The sequence below is a fragment of the Somniosus microcephalus genome, unplaced genomic scaffold, assembly GCF_052327205.1.
Source record: "Somniosus microcephalus isolate GS21.2 unplaced genomic scaffold, FLI_Smic_1.0 unresolved_chr1, whole genome shotgun sequence".
Taxonomy (NCBI): Eukaryota; Metazoa; Chordata; class Chondrichthyes; order Squaliformes; family Somniosidae; genus Somniosus; species Somniosus microcephalus.
In genome coordinates, this window is record NW_028225179.1 from 118,659,391 (window position 1) to 118,685,363 (window position 25,973).

Genomic DNA, 25,973 nt, shown 5'->3' on the forward strand with positions numbered 1-25,973 from the left:
ATCCCGGCAGCAGCGTCAACTGACCTACATATCTGAATTCACCACGGATATACAGCACGTGGCCGGTTAAAGACAACCTGTTGGCAGACTGCCCCTCCCGAGCGACCGTCAATACGGTTCATTTGGGCATCGACTACGCCCTCATGGCAGCGGACCAAGCCTCGGACCCAGAAGTCCAAGCCTACAGAACCACCGTCACTGGCCTCCAGTTGGCCAACGTCAAGTTCCATTCGGCAGGTACCACGCTGTTGTGTGACGTCTCCGTACAGGACCCTCGCCCTGTCGTTCCGGTCGTCTGGCGCCGCAAAGTGTTCGACGCCATACATGGGTTGTCGCACCAGGAATGAAGGCCTCTCAGAAGCTGATGCCAGCGAAATTCGTATGGCATGGCATGCACAAGGATGTCTGCGACTGGGCCAACACCTGCGTGGTCTGCCAAAGGGCCAAAGTACAGCGCCACATCAAAGCTTCGTTGGCCACCTTCACAGTTCCGGAGCGACATTTCGACCATCTCAATGTGGACCTGGTAGGACCACTCCCACCCTCCCATGGTTTTTCACACATCCTGACCATGGTTGACCGCACCACCAGATGGCCGGAGGCGGTTCCCCTGTCATCCGCTACTTCAGCGGACGTGGCCAGGGCGTTCATTTCCACCTGGGTCGCTCGTTTCGGAGTGCCCGCAGATATTTCTTCAGACGGGACAGCAGTTTTCCTCCGAACTCTGGAATGCAGTGGCCCAAGGACTTGGAGTCAAATTACACTGCACCACAACCTACCACCCACAGGCGAATGGCCTCTGTGAACGCTTCCACCGGTCAGTGAAAGCCGCCCTGAGGGCCAGCCTCCAGGACGCTGGATGGGCAGACAAACTACCGTGGGTCCTGTTGGGCCTTCGCACGGCCCCCAAAGAAGACCTTCACTCTTCATCAGCAGAGCTGGTGTATGGTCAGCCGCTGCAAGTTCCAGGGGATTTCCTACCAGCATCGACGAAGCCATGGTCCGCGTCGGACCAGCTGACTAGTCACCAGGAGGCGGCCAGATGTTTTGCGCCGGTGCCCACTTTGCACCATGGGCTGCAGAGTTCGCACGTTCCCATGGAGCTTCACAAGGCTGAATATGTTTTTATTCGCCATGACGCACACACGGATCCACTGAAGGCCCCGTATACTGGTCCCTTCCGTGTGTTGGAGGCAGGGGACAAAACCTTCACGGTAGAGGTCGGTGGTAAACCGGACCACATTTCGGTCGGCCGCTTAAAGCCAGCACATTTGGACCTCGACCGCCCTGTCGAGACAGCACAACCGCCGAGACGGGGTCGGCCACCCATCGCCGTTGCGGCAGACCAAGTGCAACCGCCCGCCAGACCGCCAGCTGCCCAGCAGCCTCCACCTCGAGAGTACAGGAGTTGTTCTGATAGGCTCATCAGACCCCCTCACCGTTTGACTTTGTCCGTTAAAGTGAATTCTGGGGGGGCGCATGTGGCGGAGCCACTGAATGACTCTGGGCAACTGTATATAATTCCCTTTAATGATGTTCTAACACCAGCCTAAGCCTGTACCATTGTGTTAGACATTACTGTGTTTTGTAGATAGTGTTTGTATGTACGGGGCGTGGCTCCTTTAAGAGCGCGGGTAAACGCGATGACGTCACGTCACAAGACCGCTGAAGCGCAGGAAAACGTGATGACGTCACGACGCAATCCACGGGGCTGCCCAGGCAGTCCTCGTGGAACCTCCGTTGAGTAAAGACCTGTTTGATTTCTCTCCTGTATCGATCTCAGCAAGCTGTTTGAATTCGTTTAGTCTTACATTAAAGACTTGTTGATTGATCTCCTGAGTCAACCTCAGTTATTAGTTAGGAATTCGTCAATTCCTACAACTCCACCATTGGTGGCCGTGCCTTCAGCTGTCCAGACCGTAAGCTCTGGAATTCCCTCCCTAAACCTCTCTGTCTCTCCACCTCTCTCTCTCTCTTCCTTTAAGATGCTCCTTAAAACCTATCTCTTTGACCAAGCTTTTGGTCATCTGCCCTAATATCTCCTTGTGTGGCTCGGTGTCAAATTTTTGTTTGATAACGCTCCTGTGAAGCGCCTTGGGACATTTTACTACATTAAAGATGCTGTATAAATACAAGTTGTTGTTGTCTTTGATCTTGTATGACTTTCTCCTTCGTACAACGCAAACACACGAACAGATGGCGGCGCACATGGACGCAGCGGCTTTGTCTCTCCCGAGACTGAGCGTTTTCACCCTCCTTCTGAGTCTCTTCTGGACTCTGCTGATTCGGGAATTAAAGGCTGACCTATCGGGGCCGACTGCGTGCGGCTTACACTCGGTGACATTGATCTGCCTCCCGACATCGCCCGACCCCCGGGACCAGCGTGGCGTCCTTCCCCAGCCGGAAGTCAGTGCAGAGAACGCAAGCAGAAGCGGGGTAAGAGGGCCGGTATCCAAAACAGGCTGAAGAGGGCCCCACACAAACCCTCCCTCCCAAGTATTTTCCTGGCCAACGTCAGGTCACTGGAGAACAAAATGGATGAGATCAAACTGGATCTCTCCACACAGAAAAGGACAAAGGAATGCTGCGCCATGATCTTCACAGAGACCTGGCTGAACAACGGCATCCCTGACACCACCATCCAACTAGAAGGACGCACGGTCTTCCGCGCCGACAGAACTGCAGACTCCGGTAAGAGCAAGGGAGGCGGTTTGTGCATTTACACTAACAATGCCTGGTGCACTAACACTGACATAATCGATAGATCCTGCTCGGCTGATTTGGAATTCCTCATGGTAAGGTGCAGACCCTTCTACCTGCCTCAGGAATTCACGGCTGTTATCATCACTGCGGTCTACATCCCACCACACGCTAATGCCAAACTAGCACTGAAGGACCTCTACAGGGCCATCAGCGAACAACAAACTGCGCACCCAGACGGAGCTTTTATCGTCGCGGGGGACTTAAATCACATAAACCTAAAAACTGTACTACCGAAATTCCACCAGAATGTCTCCTGCCCCACAAGAGGGGAGAACACACTGGATCAAGTCTACACGAGCATTGTAGACGCTTATAAGGCCATTCCCTGCCCCCACCTTGGGAAGTCTGACCACTTCTCCCTGTTTCTAGCCCCGGCATACAAACCGCTCATCAAAAGAGGGAGAACATCAGTGAGAGCAGTGAAAGTATGGCCAGAGGGGGCAGTATCGGAGCTTCAGGATTGCTTCGAAGGCACTGATTGGGGCATGTTTGCCCATAATGACATCGAGGAATACGCATCCACAGTGCTATTCTACATCAACAGCTGCGTCGAGGTCGTCACGACCCATAAGAATATCAGGACATACCCCAACCAGAAACCCTGGATGAACGGAGAGGTCTGCTCACTGCTGAAAGCACGCGACGCAGCATTTAAATCTGGCGACGCGGCGGCTTACAGTAAAGCTAGGACCAACCTAAAAAAGGGTATCAGGACTGCCAAAAGGAAACAGACACTGCGGATAGAGGATCACTTCCGCAACAACTCGGACCCCCGGCGCATGTGGCAAGGCATCCAGTCCATCACTGACTACAAGGGCAAAAACACCAGCCCCCCGGTTAGCGATGCCTCCCTTCCGGAGGAGCTTAACAACTTCTACGCTCACTTCGACAGGGACAACAGGGAGCCGGCTACCAAAGCCTTGCCACCCCCGGAAGACCAGGTGCTCACTCTGTCGACCTCCGACGTAAGGGGTGTTCTATGCGGAGTGAACACACGAAAGGCTGCTGGACCGGATAGCATCCCTGGACGGGTACTCAAGGAACGTGCTGATCAGCTGGCTGATGTCTTCACCGCCATCTTCAATCTGTCATTGGCCCAGGCAGTAGTCCCTACGTGCTTCAAGACTGCTACCATTATTCCTGTGCCAAAACAAACGGCTGTGATGTGCCTGAACGACTATCGACCTGTCGCACTCACACCCATCATAATGAAATGTTTTGAGAGACTGGTCTTAGCCCACATCAAAGCCAGTGTTCCTGCCTCTCTTGACCAACACCAGTTTGCCTATCGTGCAAACAGATCAACGGAGGATGCAATCACAACTGCTCTACACTCGGCACTGAATCACCTAGATGGTAAGGAGACCTACATCAGAATGCTGTTCATAGTGTTGAATGCTGAGCTGTAGTCTATCGTCCCCAACAAGCTGGCAACCAAACTCCAAACTCTTGGCCTGAACACTTCCCTCTGCAACTGGACCCTGGACTTCCTAACAAACAGACCCCAGTCTGTCAAATTAGGTAACCACACCTTCCCCCCCCCCCCGACCCTGTACACGGGGGCCCCACAAGGATGTGTGCTGAGCCCCCTCCTCTACTCCCTCTTCACCCACGACTGTGTGGCTGTTAATGGTTCCAACACCATCATCAAGTTTGCGGATGACACCACGGTAGTAGGCCAGATCACCAACAACGATGAGTCAGCCTACAGGGAGGAGGTCCAGCATCTCGTGCAGTGGTGCGCCGATAACAACCTGGCCCTTAACATCAAGAAAACCAAAGAAATCATTGTGGACTTCAGGAAGTCTAAAGGCGGAAGTCACACCCCCATCCACATCAATGGGGTTGTGGTGGAAAGGGTGGACAGCTTTAAGTTCCTCGGAGTCCACATCACGGAAGACCTCTCCTGGTCCCTCAATACCTCCTCTCTGGTGAAGAAGGCCCAGCAGCGCCTATATTTCCTAAGGAGGCTGAAGGGATGTAACCTGTCACCCCTGATCCTCTCTAACTTTTACCGCTGCACAATAGAGAGCATCCTGACAAACTGTATCACAGTATGGTATGGCAGCTGTAGCTACTATGACCGGAAAGCCCTGCAGCGGGTAGTCAAAACTGCCCAACGCATTACCAGCACCCGGCTACCGACCATAGAGCACATATACCAGAAACGCTGTCTACGGAGGTCACGGTCCATCATCAAAGACCCTACCCACCCCAGCCACAGTCTGTTCGCCCTCCTGCCATCTGGGAGACGCTACAGATGCATTCGCACCCGTACGACCAGATTTAGGAACAGCTTCTTTCCAGGGCTGTCATCCTACTGAACTCCACAAAGAAACTCTAAAGCCTGCACATCTGCCAATGCACTTTATTATGGTTATGTTTATGTTAATATACTACAAGCCAAATGTATGTTGAATGTTTAAATGTCTTAATCCAAATGTACACTCTCGGGAGCCGCAAGCCTACATTTCGTTGTACTGCACTTGTGCACTAACAATGACAATAAAAGTTGATTTGATTTGATTTGATTTTGAGAGGCCTGCATACATGTGGGTGCACATATACCCAGCTGCGATTGTATGTGCGTCTGTGCACACATGTAGACACACATGTAACCCTGTACACATGTGCACAAAGCCAGCCACATACATCTACAAGCACAAAATCCCCCACAGACACATATAAGACACCCGCTCTTGCGCGTGTGCCCACGTGTGCGGATACACTCCTACACACCCACCTGTACTCACACACATGCACACTCTCAACATTACACACACATTCTCTCTCACACAGGCACACATACGTAAACGCCAGGAGACCAAAGTAACAAGTAAAGCGATTAAACTATCATGAAAAGCTTGACTGATACCAATTAAAAAGAACCAAGTAAAACTCCTGATCTTCTGACCTGTCATGGTCTGCGCTCCGGAATCGGGGCAGAATATGCCGGAAGCTGCTGGTTCGATCCAGTTTGGGCTGACTCTTGGTCCGCTTGATTGAGCCTTTTAGCCGCCGGCTCAGGAATCCCTGCTGAGGAAAGGAGGAGTAAAATTCAGAAGCAGGAGAATGACACTGAATCCACAGCACTGACACAAGCAATTCAGCCCAACTGGTCTTGGCTGGCGTTTATGCTTCACAAGTTTCCTCCTCCCACTCTGAATACTTCTTGCCACCTTCAATTCCATCTCCCTCATGATAGGTACGTAGAATCTATATAGAAAAATCGGAGCAGGAGTAGGCCATTCAGCCCTTCGAGCCTGCTCTGCCATTCAATATGATCATGGCTGATCCTTATCTCAATACCATATTCCCGCTCTCTCCCCATACCCCTTGATGCCTTTTGTATCTAGAAATCTATCTATGTCCTGGCTAAATATATTTAATGACTTGGCCTCCACAGCCTTCTGTGGTAGAGAATTCCACAGGTTCACCACCCTCTGAGTGAAGAAATTTCTCCTCATCTCAGTCCTAAATGTCCTACCCCGTATCCTGAGATTGTGACCCCTCGTTCTAGACCCCCCAGCCAGGGGAAACATCCTCCCTGCATCCAGCCTGTCTCGCCCTGTCAGAATTTTATACGTTTCAATGAGATCCCCTCTCATTCTTCTAAACTCTAGTGAATACAGGCCTAGTCGACCCAATCTCTCCTCATATGACAGTCCTGCCATCCCAGGAATCAGTCTGGTGAACCTTCGCTGCACTCCCTCTATGGCAAGTATATCCTTTCTTAGGTAAGGAGACCAAAACTGCACACAGTACTCCAGGTGCGGTCTCACCAAGACCCTGTATAACTGTAGTAAGACATCCTTGCTCCTGTACTCAAATCCTCTTGCAATGAAGGCCAACATACCATTTGCCTTCCTAGCTGCTTGCTGCACCTGCATGTTTGCTTTCAGTGACTGGTGTACAAGGACACCCAGATCCCTCTGTACATCAACATTTCTACAGCACAGAAACAAGCCATTCGGCCCAACTGGTCCATGCCGGTGTCTGTACTCCACACGGGCCTGCTCCCACCATAATTACCTCTGCGCCCCCCCACCCCGGTATCCCTCTATTTCCTTCGCCCTCATCGTAGAATTACGTAGAGTCTATATAGGTGACACCAGCTGTAAATGAGCTAGCAATATACAGGAATCGAGCCTGGGTCCTTACTGCTCGATAGGTTGTCGCACCATGCTGGCGAGAGCTCACTAAGCGAGCCAATAGGGGAGCTCGTCTTAGCCGAACCAACTGACATCAGAGAGCGAGCGGCCATGTCCACTGTAAGCGTGCGCCACTCACCCCGTTGCCCTGACTTGGGGAGTAGCGCGAAGGGTGCGCCATCGCATGACCGTTATACGGCCCACCTGATATTCGTCCAATGGGCCTATAACGAGGGGCCCATCGATATCACTCGTTTTTGCGCTACCGCCTCAGTCTCATTTCTACCACATAGAAGGGTGCACCCAACCCATTGCTGAGGCCCCCTGCCGAGAGTGGCTTGACAAAAGGGAGGGGGAACTCTCGTTCTCTGTCTTGTACCTTTTTCTGTGAGTCTTCAGTTTCTTGAACTCTCTCATCTTTCTCGTTACTGCCATCGTGTGCAAGCTGAGTGTAAGGAACCAGGTCTGACCATGATGGTCACCGACACACCGTTATTTTTCCATGCTTTCCCAGCCATTTGGCAGCCAGCTGACTCACTCCCAGGCCTCTGATATTGTCGCTGTGGTAGTGACTCATCCTGAACTCTGCTGTCCGTGTCCGAGCTCGCACCAAGTCCCGTTCACCCATCATCCCCTGCGCTGACCTACACTGGTTCCCGGTCCGGCAACGCCTCGATTTTAAAATTCTTATCCTCGTTTTCAAATCCCTCCGTGGCCTCGCCACATCCCTATCTCTGTAACCTCCTCCAGCCCTACAACCCCCCTTCAATTCAGGACTCTTGCGCATCTCCGATTTCAATCGCTCCACCACTGGCGGCCATGCCTTCAGCTGCCTAGACCCGAAGTTCAGGAATTCCCTGCCTAAATCTCTCCGCCTCTACCTCTCTCTCTTCCTGTAAGACGTTCCTTAAAACTCTTTTAACCAAGTTTTTTGTTCACCTGTCCTAATATCTCCTTATGTGGCTCAGTGTCAAATTTTGTTTGATAATCACTCTTGTGAAGCGCCGTGGGACATTTTACTATGTTAAAGGTGCTCTACAAATGCAAGTTGTTGTAGTTGTTGCCACAAAAGCAAAGCATTTCTTGTCTCCCACAGATTAGGATGTTGCTGGTTACAGTATACACAGAGTTAAAATTAGGGTTCTTTAAAGAAAATAGCACAGGCTCTTTAATACACACCCTCGCATACAATTGTCTTATCTAAGTATAAGGGGGCAACATACACACTCCTTCCAGGTGAAACAGCGATTTACTTTCTTCCAATTTAGTATACTGTATTGGGGAGACCAAACGCAGATTGGGTAACCGCTTTGCGGAACACCTCTGTTCAGTCCGCAAGTGTGACCCTGAGCTTCCGGTCGCCTGCCACTTACAATTCTCCGGCCCGCTCCCACGCTGACCTCTCTGTCCTCGGCCTCCTCCGCTGTTCTAATGAAGCTAAACAGAAACTCGAGGAACAGCACCTCATCTTTGCAACCTTTTGACCTCAACACTGAGTTCAACAACTTTAGATCTTAACCAGCTGGTGCTGGTGATGGATCTGCTGTAATCATGTACACTATCACTAAGACAGATTATCTGGTCATTATCTCGTTGCTGTTTAGGAACATACGAACATTAGGCCATTTAGCCCCTTGAGCCATTTAATGAGAGCTTGGCTGATCTGTGATCGAACTCCATATACCCGCCTTTGGCCCATATCCCTTAATACCTTTGGTTAACTGAGACCTGAGTTCTGTAATGTCATTAACTGTAAATAAAATGTTCAAATTTTAAATAAAAATACCTTTGGTTAACAAAAATCTATCAATCTCAGATTTAAAATTAACAACTGATCTAGCATCAACTGCTGTTTGTCGAAGAGAGTTCCAAACTTCTACCACCCTTTGTGTGTAGAAGTGTTTCCTAACTCAACTCCTGAAAGGTCTGGCTCTAATTTTTAGGCTCTCTCCCCTCTGTCCCCTAGTCCTACATGTATAGCAGGCACCTCAAAGCACTGGAGAGGTACCACCAATGCTGCCTCCACAAGATCCTGCAAATCCATTGGCAGGATAGGCGCACCAACGTCAGTGTTCTCGCTCAGGCCAACATCCCCAGCATCGAAGTTTTGACCACACTCGATCAGCTCCGATGGACGGGCCACATTGTCCGCATGCCCGATACGAGACTCCCAAAACAAGCGCTCTACTCGGAGCTCTGACACGGCAGGAGAGCCCAGGTGGGCAGAGGAAACGCTTCAAGGACACCCTCAAAGCCTCCTTGAAAAAGTGCAACATCCCCAGTGACACCTGGGGATCCCTGGCCCAAGACCGCACAAAGTGGAGGAGAAGCATCCGGGAAGGCACCGAACACCTCGCGTCTCTTCGCTGGGAACAAGCGGAAGCCAAGCGCAAGCAGCGCACGTCAACCCAAGCACCCCACCCACCCCACCCGCCCCTTCAACCACCGTCTGCCCCACCTGTAGGTCCCGCATTGGACTCATCAGTCACCTGAGAACTCATTTTTAATGTGGAAGCAAGTCATCCTCGGTTCCGAGGGACTGCCTAAGAGAAGAGAGCCTGAAAGGTCTGGCTCTAATTTTTAGACTCTGTCCCCTAGTCCTAGAATCCCCAACCAGTGGAAATAGTTTCTCTCTATCTACCCCATCAGTTCATGGGAGCTTGCTGTGCGCAAATTGGTTGCCGTGTTTCGTACTTAACACCAGTGACTACACTTCACTAGTGCTTCATTGGCTAGAAAGCGCTTTGGGATGTTCTGAGGTCGTGAAAGGTGTTATATAAATGCAAGTTCTTTTTTCTTTGAGGAGACCTAGGATAGTTCTCATTATAACAGAGAAGGTTAAGGGGAGATTTAATAGAGGTGAAAACTATGAAGAGATCTTGATAGATTAGATAGGGAGAGACTGTTTCCATTGGCAGGAGGGTCGGTAACCAGAGGTCATAGATTTATGATATTGAGGAAAAGATGAGAACTTTTTTTACGCAGCGAGTTATGATGATCTGGAATGCGCTGCCTGAAAAGGCGGTGGAAGCAGATTAATAGTGACTTTCAAAATGGAATTGGATGTATAAGGGCTATGTGGAAAGAGCAGCGGGAGTGGGACTAATTGGACAGCTCTTTCAAAGAGCCGGCACAGGGATGATGGACCGAATGGCCTCCTTCTGTGCTGTATCATGAAGAGAAATGAAGCAGGTTCTGTCACCGAGAAGGACAGAACAAAAGAGTGAGTCTATAATCCTGGTAAATATATTGCTTGTCCTTGCAACCGTTTATTTACCCGTCGACTGTTCTATCAATCTGTTTGGGAATTTACAGCTCAAGACACAGGATGACCGATTGCTGATACTTCCATCATTTTGAAGATGAAGAATAAATGGTGGGACATGACGGCTCAGATTTCTCCACGTTTGCGGGTATGGGGAGTAATTTCTGGTGGGGCTGGATTTCTGTTTTGCACAAAGAGGAGCCCCAGCCATGGGACCTGTAATAAAGCATACCCTCTGAGTACTGAAGAAGTGTTTCTGTACCCAGTCACTGTGCCCTCTGAGTACTGAAGGAGTGTTTCTGTACCCAGTCACTGTGCCCTCTGAGTACTGAAGGAGTGTTTCTGTACCCAGTCACTGTGCCCTCTGAGTACTGAAGAAGTGTTTCTGTACCCAGTCACTGTGCCCCCTGAGTACTGAAGGAGTGTTTCTGTACCCGGTCACTGTGCCCTCTGAGTACTGAAGAAGTGTTTCTGTACCCAGTCACTGTGCCCTCTGAGTACTGAAGAAGTGTTTCTGTACCCAGTCACTGTGCCCCCTGAGTACTGAAGGAGTGTTTCTGTACCCGGTCACTGTGCCCTCTGAGTAATGAAGTAATGTTTCTGTACCCACTCACTGTGCCCTCTGAGTACTGAAGGACTGTTTCTGTACCCACTCACTCTGCCCTCTGAGCATTGAGATCCTGTACACATGCCTGGATGAGCCTTTTCCCATATATTGGCATGGTGCCATTCATCCTTGGGACATTCAGATTGCTAGCTAACTGACAGGTGTCACACAGAGCGGATCAATATCTTGAGCCCTGCTATCTCGCACTCCGTGAGGTGACAGAGGCTGGTTCGAAAGCGAACACAGCCCTGCGGAGCATGCTGTTTGCTCAGATGTAAGCCTGTTTTTTGAACTGAGACGGGCAGGCCTTCGGAATCCAGGCTTATTATCCTCTGTGTGTGATAATTCCTCCAAAATCCCCGCCCACCCACCCCACCCCACCTTCTGACAGGACTGATAGCTACCTTTTTTGAATGACAAATCCACCACAACATGCTCCCCTCCACAAGAGGAGGATTTAAATGTCGCAATGTGTTTCTCGCACAGTTCCAGATAAAGAGGACCCAGCAAGCTAGGAAATTGGAATGAACAGGACATGTAGCAGGCGAGGGAGGGAATTTAGAGCTCATTTGATCCGATTTCCTCTCCTCCTCTATCGTGGATTCCACGAATGCCACTCACCTCTCCCAATCAGTCACACTTCATAGGAGAGACCTGGCAGTCAGCCAGTGAGCTGTGGGTAGCTGTTTCACCCGACCTGGGAGTGTTTGATGGGACAGTGTAGAGGGAGCTTTACTCTGTATCTAACCCGTGCTGTACCTGCCCTGGGAGTGATTGATGGGACAATGTAGAGGGAGCTTTACTCTGTATCTAACCCGTGCTGTACCTGCCCTGGGAGTGTTTGATGGGACAGTGTAGAGGGAGCTTTACTCTGTATCTAACCCGTGCTGTACCTGCCCTGGGAGTGTTTGATGGGACAGTGTAGAGGGAGCTTTACTCTGTATCTAACCTGTGCTGTACCTGACCTGGGAGTGTTTGATGGGACAGTGCAGAGGGAGCTTTACTCTGTATCTAACCCGTGCTGTACCTGACCTGGGAGTGTTTGATGGGACAGTGTAGAGGGAGCTTTACTCTGTATCTAACCTGTGCTGTACCTGCCCTGGGAGTGTTTGATGGGACAATGTAGAGGGAGCTTTACTCTGTATCTAACCCGTGCTGTACCTGCCCTGGGAATGTTTGATGGGACAGTGTAGAGGGAGCTTTACTCTGTATCTAACCCGTGCTGTACCTGCCCTGCGAGTATTTGATGGGACAGTGTCGTGGAATGAAACTGCAAACGGGGGCTGAATGACGTCATCAGACCTCAACTTTTGAATATATACAAGGGCTGCCTATGGGGGTGGACCAGTCACTGCTGAAAACACAGCAGTTAAAATGGCGGACGGACGCAATCCATCGCAAAGCGCCCGTTTCTCATTTTACCCACCTAGTTGACGCCTTAACGGGCAGTATTAAATATAGAGCCTGCACTGTATAGAAAAACCAAGCCTAGTCTGTGGAATGTGTGTGCTGCCATCTGCTGGATCCCACTGGGACTGCTGGTTCCGTCCAGAATGTTTCAATTAGAAAGGGACAGGCTGCGGGTTGCGTCTGATAATCCACTATCATTGCCTCGTACCTGGTTACACAGTTAGATTTCCGAGGGTGCGAGTTTAACCATTCCGATGTCAAATTCGAGTACAGGAGCAAGGATGTCTTGCTGCAGTTGTACAGGGCCTTGGTGAGACCGCACCTTGAGTATTGTGTGCAGTTTTGGTCGCCTTATCTGAGGAAGGATGTTCTTGCCATGGAGGGAGTGCAGTGAAGATTCACCAGACTGACACCTGGGATGGCAGGAATGACGTATGAAGAGAGATTGGGTCGATTAGGCTTATATTCACTAGCGTTTAGAAGAATGAAAGGGGATCTCATTGAAACTTATAAAATTCTAACAGGACTAGACAGACTAGATGCAGGAAGGCTGTTCCCGATGGCGGGGAGTCCAGAACCAGGGGTCACAGTCTAAAGATAAGGGGTAAGCCATTTAGGACTGAGATGAGGAGGAATTTCTTCACCCAGAGAGTGGTGAACCTGTGGAATTCTCTACCACAGAAGGCAGTTGAGGCCAATTCATTAAATATATTCAAGAAGGAGTTAGATATATTTCTTAAGGCTAAAGGGATCAAGGGATATGAGGAGAAGGCAGGAACAGGGTACTGAATTTGGATGATCAGCCATGATCTCATTAAATGGCGGAGCAGGCTCGAGGGGCCGAATGGCCTACTCCTGCTCCTATCTTCTATGTTTCTATGTTTCAAATTCACAGCAACTCTAGTCACACACACTGAGACCCTGCTGAAGAATCAGTCTGGGCGATTTTCAGTGCTCCACATTGCCTTCAGCTGCCTATGTCCCTAAGCTCTAGAATTCCCTCCCCAAACCTCTGTGCCTCTCTGTCTCCTCCTTTAAGTCACTCCTTAAAACCTACCTCTTTGACCTACACCTGCTCCTATTTCTTATGTTCTTTTGGTCACCTGTCCTCACATCTCTTTACGTGGCTCGGTGTCAAATTTTGTGTGATAATCACGCTTGAGAAACGCCTTGGGATGTTTTACTGTGTTAAAGGCACTATATAAATACAAGTTGTTGTTGAAGCAGCCTCAGAGATTTTCTCAGTGGGCCAGACAGGTGTGTATCAGTTCGGGTTTTAACCTAACCCGACCAGCAAGTGGAAAAGGTAAAGCCGGAATATTGAATTGCGAGAGAAGGACAAGAGGGAGCAGGTTTAAGAAAGAAAGACTTGCATTTACACAGCACCTTTCAGGACTTCAGGACATCCCAAAGCGCTTTACAGCCGATGAAGTACTTTTGAAGTGTAGTCACCGTTGTAATGTGGGAAATGCGGCCGCCAATTTGCATACAGTAAGCTCCCACAAACAACAATGTGATAATGATCAGATAATCTGTTTTAGTGATGTTGGTTAAGGGATAAATATTGGCCAGGACACCAGGGTGAACTTCCCTGCTCTTCTTCAAAATCGTGCCATGGGATCTTTTACATCCACCCGAGAGAGCAGACGGGACCTTGTTTAAAGTCTCATCCGAAAGATGGCACCTGCGACAGTGCAGCGCTCCCTCGGTACTGCAACCAGTAAAAGGCAGATTTAGGTCTGATATCAGGACCTTGTTCTTCACACAGAGAGTGATTGGTACTCAGAATGGACGGCAGGAGAGAGAGTCAGGGTGGTGCAAAGCTGGGAGTAATTTCAGACACGATTACATGTTGTATTTGGGGCGGAGGGTGTGGGGCGTGAAGGGTGAAGTCAGGCCTCTCTCAGTGGGTGGGTTAAGATGGGCTGAATGGCTTTCCTCGTCCATCGTGATAGAACAAGACTGAAGAACTCTGGAATAACTCGGCAGCGCGAAGCCCGCAGTATATTTTATCTCACGCCACAAATCCTCCACAGACCGCAGGTATTTGCCGGCTGGCAAAGACTTAAAGCGATCGTAAGAAGTTCCCTGTGTTATCACAGACACTAACCCAGCAACATAACAGACAGAGGAATGTCCTGCTGAAGATTTGTCCGCCACTGTGACTTGGTGTCAAGTCAGGAGAGAATGACACTTTATAACCCTGGAGCGACACTGAGTATTGAAAGCAAACTGTGCAGCAGCATGCCACTTAACACCAATGGAGTCCGCGTGGCCAACTACTTCCGGTGCCAAACCACAGTTTACCAAAAAATGATGAATGCCAAGAGATGCTTCACTACTCACAGGCATTTATTGGAACTGACCTCTCAGCAAAACAAGAGCGCTTCTAAAATCCATCATCACCAGTCAACTCTGACACACATCACAAATAATTCACACTGGAGGCTGTGGCAGGCGGGTTGCAGTTAGTCTTGGCTGCGCCCAGTGTCTGTGTCTGTAGCAGTGAGGGGTTTGCACCAGACCTGGGGGTGCTTGATGGGACAGTGTAGAGGGAGCTTTACTCTGTATCTAACCCGTGCTGTACCTGCCCTGGGAGTGTTTGATGGGACAGTGTAGCGGGAGCTTTACTCTGTATCTAACCCGTGCTGTACCTGCCCTGGGAGTGTTTGATGGGACAGTGTAGAGGGAGCTTTACTCTGTATCTAACCCGTGCTGTACCTGCCCTGGGAGTGTTTGATGGTGTAGTGTATGTACCTGTCTACCTTTAAGAGAATTATTGTATGTAACCGTCCACCTTTAAGAGAACTACTTTAGGTGTTGCACTACTTTGTTGGCTTCTGTATACTGTAATACCGACGGTGACCACACCGGTATATAAGTGCTGTGTCAGGAGTTATTGGGCAGATTCGCCCCGACCTTCGAATAGTAAAGTCCTGTTTTAAGTTACTCTTGGAGTCTGTGTATTAATTAACTAAACAACCCACAGACTTTACAGTGGCGACGAGTCCGATCGTACCCTGCGGCAAATACTTCCGAAGCAGTTAACGAGCGTCGAGAAGAGGCAACCGCCCTCGTCGTTCTGCTGGAAAAAAAAACTCGAGGCTGCAGAACGAGAAAGGAGGAAGAATTTAGAGACAAAGACTTCCATCAGCAACAGGCACTGACTGTCCCTTCTGCCACGGTGAGGAGTGAGCCGATCAGCACGAGAAGCAAGGCGGCCACGGTGACTGTGAGTAAGGGAAAGTAAAAAGAATAACCGGAGGATAAGGGCGGTGCACTCGACCACGGTCGAGGGGGAAAGGAGCCGGACAGAAGTCGGGCCCAGAGGCGCTGAGACTGGGGCAGCGTGGAGCAAGGAAGCCACGGTACAGACAGGCTGGGGGACGCAACGGCGTCGTGAGACAGCTAGACCGCGACCGGCGAAAAAGGCCGGGCAGCGACCGAAGCCACGAAGCGCTGCGACCGGGAACGTAGGCGCAGGAAGAGATAAACTCAGCCACAGCCGGGGAGGGAAGCACCGGACTGCGAGAGGGCTGGGAGGCGCGATCGGGAGAGGCAGAGCCGAGCAAGGGGAACTGAGCGAGAGCCAGCCCAGCGGCTGAAACTGTTTGCCGTCAACGGGGTGTACCCAGCGCCGGTTGCCCTGCCGAGAAAAGGGAAAGCACTGAAGCCGACGCGCAGGCTGTGAACCTGAAAGCCAGTGGCCGTCGCCCGTGGGGAAAGTGTACCCCTCCCGCCAGGGAAGAAACGCGTGAAGCCGCCATTAGGCGGGGAAGAAGACAGAAGCGGGAAACCGCCATTGAAGTGGGCGGGGAGAGAAGATAAGCGCGGGAAACCGCCATCTTGGAAAAAAAAAAAATTTAAAGAAATAATTCGTGGTGTTATCAGGAAGAGAGGAAGATGCCTAAGCGTGGTAACATCAACGATTTTAATTCCGAGGTAGAAGACTGGGCCACATATGTGGAACGCATTGAGATCTATTGTGAGGCCAATAAAATAGAAGAAGATGACAAAGCTATAACCTTGCTAAACTCGATGGGCGCGAAGACATACGAGCTCTTGAAGCATCTACTAGCACCAGCTAAACCGGCGGATCAGACTTTCGATGATATTGTGACTGTTCTGAAGGATCACTTGAACCCCACACCGTTGATGTTGGCGGAACGATTCAAATTCTATGCGAGAACGCAAAGGAAAGACGAAAGCAACGCAGAATACTTGGTCGAACTGCGTAGACTAGCGAAACACTGCCAGTTTGGAGGGAATCTGACAGAGGCGTTGCGAGACAAATTCGTGTGCGGAATGTCGAAGGAAGAAACACAAAAACGACTGCTCGAAGAGAACGATCTTACACTTGAGAAGGCTGTCCTTATTGCTGCATCGAACGAAGCCGCAGCGAAAGGAACGGCGGAAATGCAGCTAAAGGCAGCGGCACTCAGGGTGCAGCAAATTACTTCGGGTACAACGAAATGCTATCGTTGTGGGAAAACAACACACGACCAGAACCAATGCTGGTTTAAAAACCAGGAATGTAGGAAATGTGGCAAGCTCGGTCACATAGCTAAGGTATGCCGGTCAGGAAAGAAGACCAACAATAATGAGTCACCACAAAAGAGGTACAGAAAGGTACATGAGGTGACTAGGAAGAGTCCGGAAGAACAGAATTCGGACTCACACTCCAACTGCAAGGAACTGGATAGTCTGAGAATTCACAATGTGAGTAATGAAGCTGACCGACAAGCTATCTGGATCAAACTACAGATTGCAAAAGTCCAAGTGAAAATGGAAGTGGACACCGGATCGGCGTTGACGGTCATGAATAAGCATGATTATAAAAAGTTATTCAAGCATATTCCCCTACGGGATACGGAACTAGTATTGAAGACATACACGGGGCACAAAGTATACCCCATCGGAAAGATAGAAGTCAAGGTGAGATACAAGGACAAAGAGCACCAAAGGATGGATCTGTATGTGTTGCCTGAGGGAGGTCCACCACTTCTGGGACGGGAGTGGATCAGGAAAATAAAGATAGACTGGCATTCACTAAACACCATGACGGTAGATTCCGGAAAGGAAGATGTCAAACCTGAACGGTTGTCCAGAATATTAGACGAAGCTAAAGAGGTATTCCAGCAAGGACTGGGAACACTGCGAGGAATTAAAGCAAAGGTTAAGATTGCAGAACATGCAAGCCCCAAATTTTTCAAAGCCAGATCGGTACCTTACGCGATACGACCTGCTGTGGAGGCAGAACTGGAAGAACTTGAACGATCAGGGGTACTGTCAAAAGTGGACTGGAGTGAGTGGGCCACGCCCATTGTTCCCGTCATGAAGTCTTCACCAAGTAACAAGCCAGGGGGACCGGGGAAGGTCCGCATCTGCGGAGACTTCAAGATCACAGTGAATCCGGTGCTTCACACGGTACAATACCCGCTCCCGCGGATTGAAGATATCTTTGCTTCGTTGGCTGGAGGGAAACACTTCACCAAGATAGACCTGGCACAGGCATACTTACAAATGGAAGTCGAGGAAGAGTCGCGTCAGTACCTCACCATCAACACACACAGAGGCTTGTATCGTTATAATAGACTGGTTTTTGGGGTAGCTTCGGCTCCAGCAATTTGGCAGAGGGCCATGGAGCAGGTATTACAAGGAATTCCAAGCACGCAGTGTTACTTAGACGATATCCTGATTACGGGAGAGGACGAGGAAGAACACCTCACAAATTTGAAACTGGTGCTCACTAGGTTGAAGGAATATGGCCTTCGAGTTAATCGCAAGAAATGTGAGTTCTTCCAAAAACGGATCTCGTACTGCGGTCATGTCATTGACCGAGAGGGGCTGCACAAGTCACCTGACAAGATAGAAGCTGTCGTGAAGGCCCCCGCTCCGGAAAACGTATCACAGTTAAGATCATTCTTGGGGTTGATTAATTATTATCACAAGTTTCTGCCGAATCTATCCACGGTGCTGCATCCGCTGAATGCTCTGTTGCGGAAAGAAGTACCATGGAAGCGGAGTGAGGAATGTAAAAAGGCCTTTCGCAGAAGCAAGGCGTTGATTACCTCTGAAGAAGTGTTGGCTCATTTCAACCCAACGTTACCTCTTCGTCTAGCTTGTGATGCTTCCCCCTATGGAATTGGAGCAGTACTTTCACACAAGTTACCAAATGGCTCGGAAAGGCCAGTGGCATTCGCGTCCCGATCATTGACCTCCGCGGAGCGAAATTATGCTCAAATAGATAGGGAGGCCCTCAGCCTTGTGTGGGGCGTAAAGAAATTCAATCATTACCTGCAGGGCAAGAAGTTTACATTACTGACAGACCACCAGCCGTTGGTGTCCATATTCAACCCTAACAAGGCCGTTTCCACCATGACAGCGCAAAGGTTACAGAGATGGTCCGTGTTACTTGGGGCACACCAATATGACATCGAATACAAAAGGTCCAAACAGCATGGAAATGCTGATGGGTTATCGCGCTTGCCATTGCCGATAGTAGAAGAAGCGACTACAGTGGACCCGGGAGAGCTGTTCCACTCATCCATAGTGGAATGTCTACCAGTAACAAATTCGATGATCGAAAATGAAACCAGAAATGACCCGACTCTCTCACGAGTCTATGATTTAACGGTGGAGGGATGGCCAGCACAGGGCGAACCAATGCTGCCAGCATTTTCGCAGAGAAAAGAACAGCTGTCAGTGTGTCGAGGAACCCTGATGTGTGGATCTAGAGTGGTGATTCCACCCAAACTTCAACAGAAGGTGTTAAAGGAGCTGCACGAGGGGCATCTGGGTGGAGTGAAAATGAAGAACCTAGCAAGAGCGTTCGTGTGGTGGCCAGGCATTGATGGGGACATCGAAGAAATCACTAAGAGCTGTCTAGGATGCCAGAAGGTCCAAAACGCGCCACCACAGGCTCCTCTGCATCCATGGGAGTGGCCCTCATCTCCTTGGCAAAGGGTACACATCGACTTTGCTGGTCCATTTATGGACTCAATGTTTCTAATAGCGGTGGATGCACACTCCAAGTGGCCGGAGGTAATAAAGATGTCCACCACCACCACGGAAAAAACCATCACAGTGTTAAGGACCATGTTTGCTAGGAATGGGCTGCCGGAACAGATCTGTTCTGATAATGGACCGCAATTTGTGTCCGAAGAATTCAAGAAATTCTTAAAGAGCAATGGGGTTAAGCACTACACGTCAGCCCCATACCATCCCGCCTCCAATGGATTGGCTGAAAGGTTTGTCCAGACCTTCAAGAAGGCCATAAAGGCCATGGGTAATGAAGCCATTAACTTACAACATAAGGTGGATAGCTTCTTGTTGGCGTACAGGAATGCAACACATGCGGTCACAAATCAAACTCCCGCCATGATGTTTTTTAATAGACGACTAAGATGCCGGCTGGATTTGCTTAAGCCAAACGTCAGAAGGGACGTAGAGAACCGGCAATTCCAGGGCATGAATGAAAGGCCAACTAGATCTTTTCAGATAGGTCAAGTTTTGGCCCGGGACTACCGTACCGAGAAATGGCAGCCTGGAACTATTGGAAAAAGGCTAGGGCCGTTGATGTATACGGTGGACATTGGGGACAGTATAATAAGGCGCCATGTTGACCAGATCATAGGGTCAGCCACAAATGGCCAACCTACTCCACCACCTTACACGGTTAATGTTGAGACAGAGATACCCAGAACACCTACCTCTGATCTGGTAATACTGGAATCAGATGAACCTGACACTGTCCTTCAAGCCGAATCGACCTTGCCAGAAGCACCTGCTACCCCGCCGGGAGTTACGACACCACCGAGGCGTTATCCGGACAGAGTCCGGAAACCTCCAGAGAGACTGAATCTGTGAACTGTCTGGCATAAAGTTGTATATATGTTATAATGTATGTTTAATGGGGAATCAGTATGTTGTAAGCTAAAAAGGGAGGATTGTAGCGTATGTACCCGTCTACCTTTAAGAGAATTATTGTATGTAACCGTCCACCTTTAAGAGAACTACTTTAGGTGTTGCACTACTTTGTTGGCTTCTGTATACTGTAATACCGACGGTGACCACACCGGTATATAAGTGCTGTGTCAGGAGTTATTGGGCAGATTCGCCCCGACCTTCGAATAGTAAAGTCCTGTTTTAAGTTACTCTTGGAGTCTGTGTATTAATTAACTAAACAACCCACAGACTTTACAGATGGGACAGTGTAGAGGGAGCTTTACTCTGTATCTAACCCGTGCTGTACCTGCCCTGGGAGTGTTTGATGGGACAGTGTAGAGGGAGCTTTACTCTGTATCTAACCCGTGCTGTACCTGCCCTGGGAGTGTTTGATGGGACAGTGGAGAGGGAGCTTTACTCTGTATCTAACTCGTGCTGTACCTGCCCTGGGAGTGTTTGATGGGACAGTGTAGAGGGAGCTTTACTCTGTATCTAACTCCTGCTTTACCTGCCCTGGGAGTGTTTGATGGGACAGTGTAGAGGGAGCTTTACTCTGTATCTAACCCGTGCTGTACCTGCCCTGGGAGTGTTTGATGGGACAGTGGAGAGGGAGCTTTACTCTGTATCTAACCCGTGCTGTACCTGCCCTGGGAGTGTTTGATGGGACAGTGGAGAGGGAGCTTTACTCTGTATCTAACTCGTGCTGTACCTGCCCTGGGAGTGTTTGATGGGACAGTTTAGAGGGAGCTTTACTCTGTATCTAACCCGTGCTGTACCTGCCCTGGGAGTGTTTGATGGGACAGTGTAGAGGGAGCTTTACTCTGTATCTAACCCGTGCTGTACCTGCCCTAGGAGTGTTTGATGGGACAGTGTAGAGGGAGCTTTACTCTGTATCTAACCCGTGCTGTACCTGCCCTAGGAGTGTTTGATGGGACAGTGTAGAGGGAGCTTTACTCTGTATCTAACCCATGCTGTACCTGCCCTGGGAGTGTTTGATGGGACAGTGTAGAGGGAGCTTTACTCTGTATCTAACCCATGCTGTACCTGCCCTGGGAGTGTTTGATGGGACAGTGGAGAGGGAGCTTTACTCTGTATCTAACCCGTGCTGTACCTGCCCTGGGAGTGTTTGATGGGACAGTGGAGAGGGAGCTTTACTCTGTATCTAACCTGTGCTGTACCTGCCCTGGGAGTGTTTGATGGGACAGTGGAGAGGGAGCTTTACTCTGTATCTAACCCGTGCTGTACCTGCCCTGGGAGTGTTTGATGGGACAGTGGAGAGGGAGCTTTACTCTGTATCTAACCCGTGCTGTACCTGCCCTGGGAGTGTTTGATGGGACAGTTTAGAGGGAGCTTTACTCTGTATCTAACCCGTGCTGTACCTGCCCTGGGAGTGTTTGATGGGACAGTTTAGAGGGAGCTTTACTCTGTATCTAACCCATGCTGTACCTGCCCTGGGAGTGTTTGATGGGACAGTGTAGAGGGAGCTTTACTCTGTATCTAACCCATGCTGTACCTGCCCTGGGAGTGTTTGATGGGACAGTGGAGAGGGAGCTTTACTCTGTATCTAACCCGTGCTGTACCTGCCCTGGGAGTGTTTGATGGGACAGTGGAGAGGGAGCTTTACTCTGTATCTAACCCGTGCTGTACCTGCCCGGGGGGTGTTTGATGGGGCAGTGTAGAGGGAGCTTTACTCTGTATCTAACCCGTGCTGTACCTGCTCTGGCATGGCCCAGAAATTCGGGTCCCAACGCGTGAGTAAGCACGAAGTACTCACGCGTGGACCCGATGGAAGTGCCGGTTTCTTGCATGCATTGCGCATGCGCGGGAAACCGGCATTTCTGATCCTCTGAATGAAGGGGTTCAGAGGTCGAACGCGTGCGTGCGGGAGTCTGCGCGTGCACGTTGAACTTCCTTTTTTTTTTACAGGTTTTTCCGTGCGTGAAGGCCTCTACATTTTACACATTTAAAAACCAGGCGTAAGGACTTCATTTTAAAAGTCATTTCAATTAATTAAAATTAGAACATTTTTTCCACAGGTTTATTATTTTTAAATACTTTAAAGTAAGGTAAGTGTATTTTTAGCCCCGTTTTTTTATAAAATTATTTTTTTCAAAAATTTAGATTATTGTTTAAAATAGTTATTTAATGTTATTTATAGTTTATTTAAAAAGTGTGATTTTTTAAAATATTTATTTGAAGGGTAAGTACTGTTTTGGGGGCCGGAGTTTTCATGAGTTAGACAGTTCTTTCTGTCAATCTCATGAATGTGCTTTTCCCTCCTCCGATTGGTTGCCCATGGCTCACGTGATCCCAGGGGACGCATCGCACTAACTACGCCCCTGGGACACGCAAGCACAGGAAGTGGGGAGAGGAACAAGGTGGAGAAGGGGGACGGGGGTGAGGAAGAGGGATGGAGGTTGTGGGGAAGGGGGACGGGGGCTGTGGGGAAGGGGGACGGGGATTGTGGGGAAGGGGGACGGGGGTGAGGAAGAGGGATGGAGGTTGTGGGGAAGGGGGACGGGGGCTGTGGGGAAGGGGGACGGGGGCTGTGGGGAAGGGGGACGGGGATTGTGGGGAAGGGGGACGGGGGTGGTGGGGAAGGGGGACGGGGATTGTGGGGAAGGGGGACGGGGATTGTGGGGAAGGGGGACGGGGGTTGTGGGGAAGGGGGACGGGGTTGTGGGGAAGGGGGACGGGGTTGTGGGGAAGGGGGACGGGGTTGTGGGGAAGGGGGACGGGATTGTGGGGAAGGGGGACGGGGGTTGTGGGGAAGGGGGACGGGATTGTGGGGAAGGGGGACGGGAGTTGGGAAGGGGGACGGGATTGTGGGGAAGGGGGACGGGGATTGTGGGGAAGGGGGACGGGGGTTGTGGGGAAGGGGGACGGGGGTTGTGGGGAAGGGGGACGGGGGTTGTGGGGAAGGGGGACGGGGGTTGTGGGGAAGGGGGACGGGGGTTGTGGGGAAGGGGGACGGGGGTTGTGGGGAAGGGGGACGGGGGTTGTGGGGAAGGGGGACGGGGGTTGTGGGGAAGGGGGACGGGATTGTGGGGAAGGGGGACGGGGGTTGTGGGGAAGGGGGACGGGATTGTGGGGAAGGGGGACGGGGCTTGTGGGGAAGGGGGACGGGGGTTGTGGGGAAGGGGGACGGGGGTGGTGGGGAAGGGGGACGGGGGTGGTGGGGAAGGGGGACGGGGGTGGTGGGGAAGGGGGACGGGGTGGTGGGGAAGGGGGACGGGGTTGGTGGGGAAGGGGGACGGGGTTGGTGGGGAAGGGGGACGGGGGTGGTGGGGAAGGGGGACGGGGGTGGTGGGGAAGGGGGACGGGATTGTGGGGAAGGGGGACGGGGGTTGTGGGGAAGGGGGACGGGGGTTGTGGGGAAGGGGGACGGGATTGTGGGGAAGGGGGACGGGAGTTGTGGGGAAGGGGGACGGGAGTTGTGGGGAAGGGGGACGGGTTGTGGGGAAGGGGACGGGGATTGTGGGGAAGGGGGACGGGGATTGTGGGGAAGGGGGACGGGGGTTGTGGGGAAGGGGGGCGGGGGTGGTGGGGAAGGGGGACGGAGGTGGTGGGGAAGGGGGACGGGGATTGTGGGGAAGGGGGACGGGGTTGTGGGGAAGGGGGGCGGGGGTGGTGGGGAAGGGGGACGGAGGTGGTGGGGAAGGGGGACGGGGGTTGTGGGGAAGGGGGGCGGGGGTTGTGGGGAAGGGGGGCGGGGGTTGTGGGGAAGGGGGACGGGGGTGGTGGGGAAGGGGGGCGGGGGTGGTGGGGAAGGGGGACGGGGGTGGTGGGGAAGGGGGACGGGGGTGGTGGGGAAGGGGGGCGGGGTGGTGGGGAAGGGGGGCGGGGGTGGTGGGGAAGGGGGGCGGGGGTGGTGGGGAAGGGGGACGGGGGTGGTGGGGAAGGGGGGCGGGGGTGGTGGGGAAGGGGGACGGGTTGTGGGGAAGGGGGACGGGTTGTGGGGAAGGGGGACGGGGGTTGTGGGGAAGGGGGACGGGGGTGGTGGGGAAGGGGGACGGGGGTGGTGGGGAAGGGGGAACGGGGATTGTGGGGAAGGGGGACGGGGGTGGTGGGGAAGGGGGACGGGGATTGTGGGGAAGGGGGACGGGGATTGTGGGGAAGGGGGGCGGGGGTGGTGGGGAAGGGGGGCGGGGGTGGTGGGGAAGGGGGACGGGGATTGTGGGGAAGGGGGACGGGGGTGGTGGGGAAGGGGGACGGGGGTGGTGGGGAAGGGGGGCGGGGGTGGTGGGGAAGGGGGACGGGGATTGTGGGGAAGAGGGACGGGGGTGGTGGGGAAGGGGACGGGGGTGGTGGGGCACTGGACGGGTGTGGGGCACTGGACGGGGGTGGGGCACTGGACGGGGGTGGGGCACTGGCCGGGGATGGGGCACTGGACGGGGGTGGGTCAGTGGACGCGACTTGGACACTGGAGGGGGGTGGAGCACTGGCTGGGGTGGGGGGGGGTACTGGACGAGGGTGGGGCACTGGACAGTGGGGAAGGGTCAGCGGGGGTGTCTGGGGAGGCGAGGTGGGAGAACCGGATGGATGAAGAATCCCTAATGTCGACCCTTTTGATTCAGGCTGCTTCATGTACAGAGAGAATCTGATACAGACTGGAAGCCATTTTCCCCGAGGCGGTCACTAGAGACCCTTTCACTTCATTACACTACTTAAAAACTAAATGTGTCTAAACATTTTAATTAGGGATTGAGAGCTGGCGCTGTGGCCCAAGAGAGACCACCTCCTCAAAAGCCCCCCACGACACCAGTCCCAGAGGTAACGATTAAACTGTAAATGAGAACAGCTTTCAGCAACCTGTCTCCAGGGTTACAGGCAGCTATATTTAACCAAGAATAAAAAGAGCTTTTTATAGCAAGATTGAGCTTTGAAAAACATCGCCTCCAGCGTCACATTAACGTGAAGGGCGCACTCCAGGTTTATTTTGGGGTTTTTCGAGTTGGTGCCGATTCACAATTGCAGAAGGCAGGCGGTTGTGACAAGGACTGGATTCCCAGAAACTTCAGCTTCCGGTTGCTGAGAGGTAGAAAACCCTGGAGAATTTTCCCCAAGGAGAGCTGAACAGTATGATTAATGCACAGCTGTTTTCCAAAGAAAACTGCAGTGAACTAAACTGCTCACTCATTCACTCCCAGCACATACAGTAAGATAGCACACCTTCCTTTATATTGGATCGATCACAGCTTGCATAAGGGTGTAACACACAATGCGTTATATAATATAATAGGGGGAAAAATTCAGTTGGTTGCACCTCCCGTTAGCGCCTTAAGAGGGGGCCAATTGGGGCGCAAAGCAACTAGCGCCCGGGCGTGGCGATGTTTGTGCCGCTCGCGAAATTAACTAGACATTTTGCGGCAGCGCTAAACACTACCACCATGATCTCCTGCGCCGGCAGATTGTGATGTCAGTCGAGTGCGCAACGCCCCGTTAGCGCCCCGGACCGGATATTGAGTGGTGCCCCCTGCCTTACCGCCTGCCGCAAGCAGCGACAGGTTGAGGGGAGCGTTATGCTGTCAGAAAGGGACTAGGGGAGCGCTATTTAAAGGCAGCCGCTTCCTGCCTTTTTTTGTCGGTGACATTTTTGCACCACACATTCTGAGAGAGAGAGAGAGAGACTTCTGGAGAGATTCAACGCTGTGTGAAGGAGTTTTGAGTACTGAGCAGCACTTGGCAGGTTTATTTTGATTTGCCCTTCCTTGCTTTGCCAGCGCTCTGAGGTAGCGCCTCACTCCTCGGCCTTTGCGCCTTAAGACAGGTGTGAAGCGCCTGATTTAGCGCTCCAATAACCTCCAGGGGCGATAAAAGCCAAGTTTGA

The 25,973-nt window shown here is 51.5% G+C and overlaps 1 protein-coding gene across 3 annotated transcripts in view; it reads right to left on the reverse strand.

Moving 5' to 3' along the window:
- LOC147095740 (ras/Rap GTPase-activating protein SynGAP-like) overlaps positions 1-25,973 on the reverse strand; it is a 756,836-nt gene that overhangs the window by 362,890 nt on the left and 367,973 nt on the right. For all 3 annotated transcript variants that reach the window (XR_015074821.1, XM_085974793.1, XM_085974794.1), the window contains one exon: positions 5,678-5,799. Coding sequence is in view for 2 of the 3 variants with exons in the window: in XM_085974793.1 (XP_085830919.1) it covers positions 5,678-5,799 (122 nt within the window). In the remaining variant the exon portion in view is untranslated. The remainder of the gene's footprint in view (positions 1-5,677; positions 5,800-25,973) is intronic.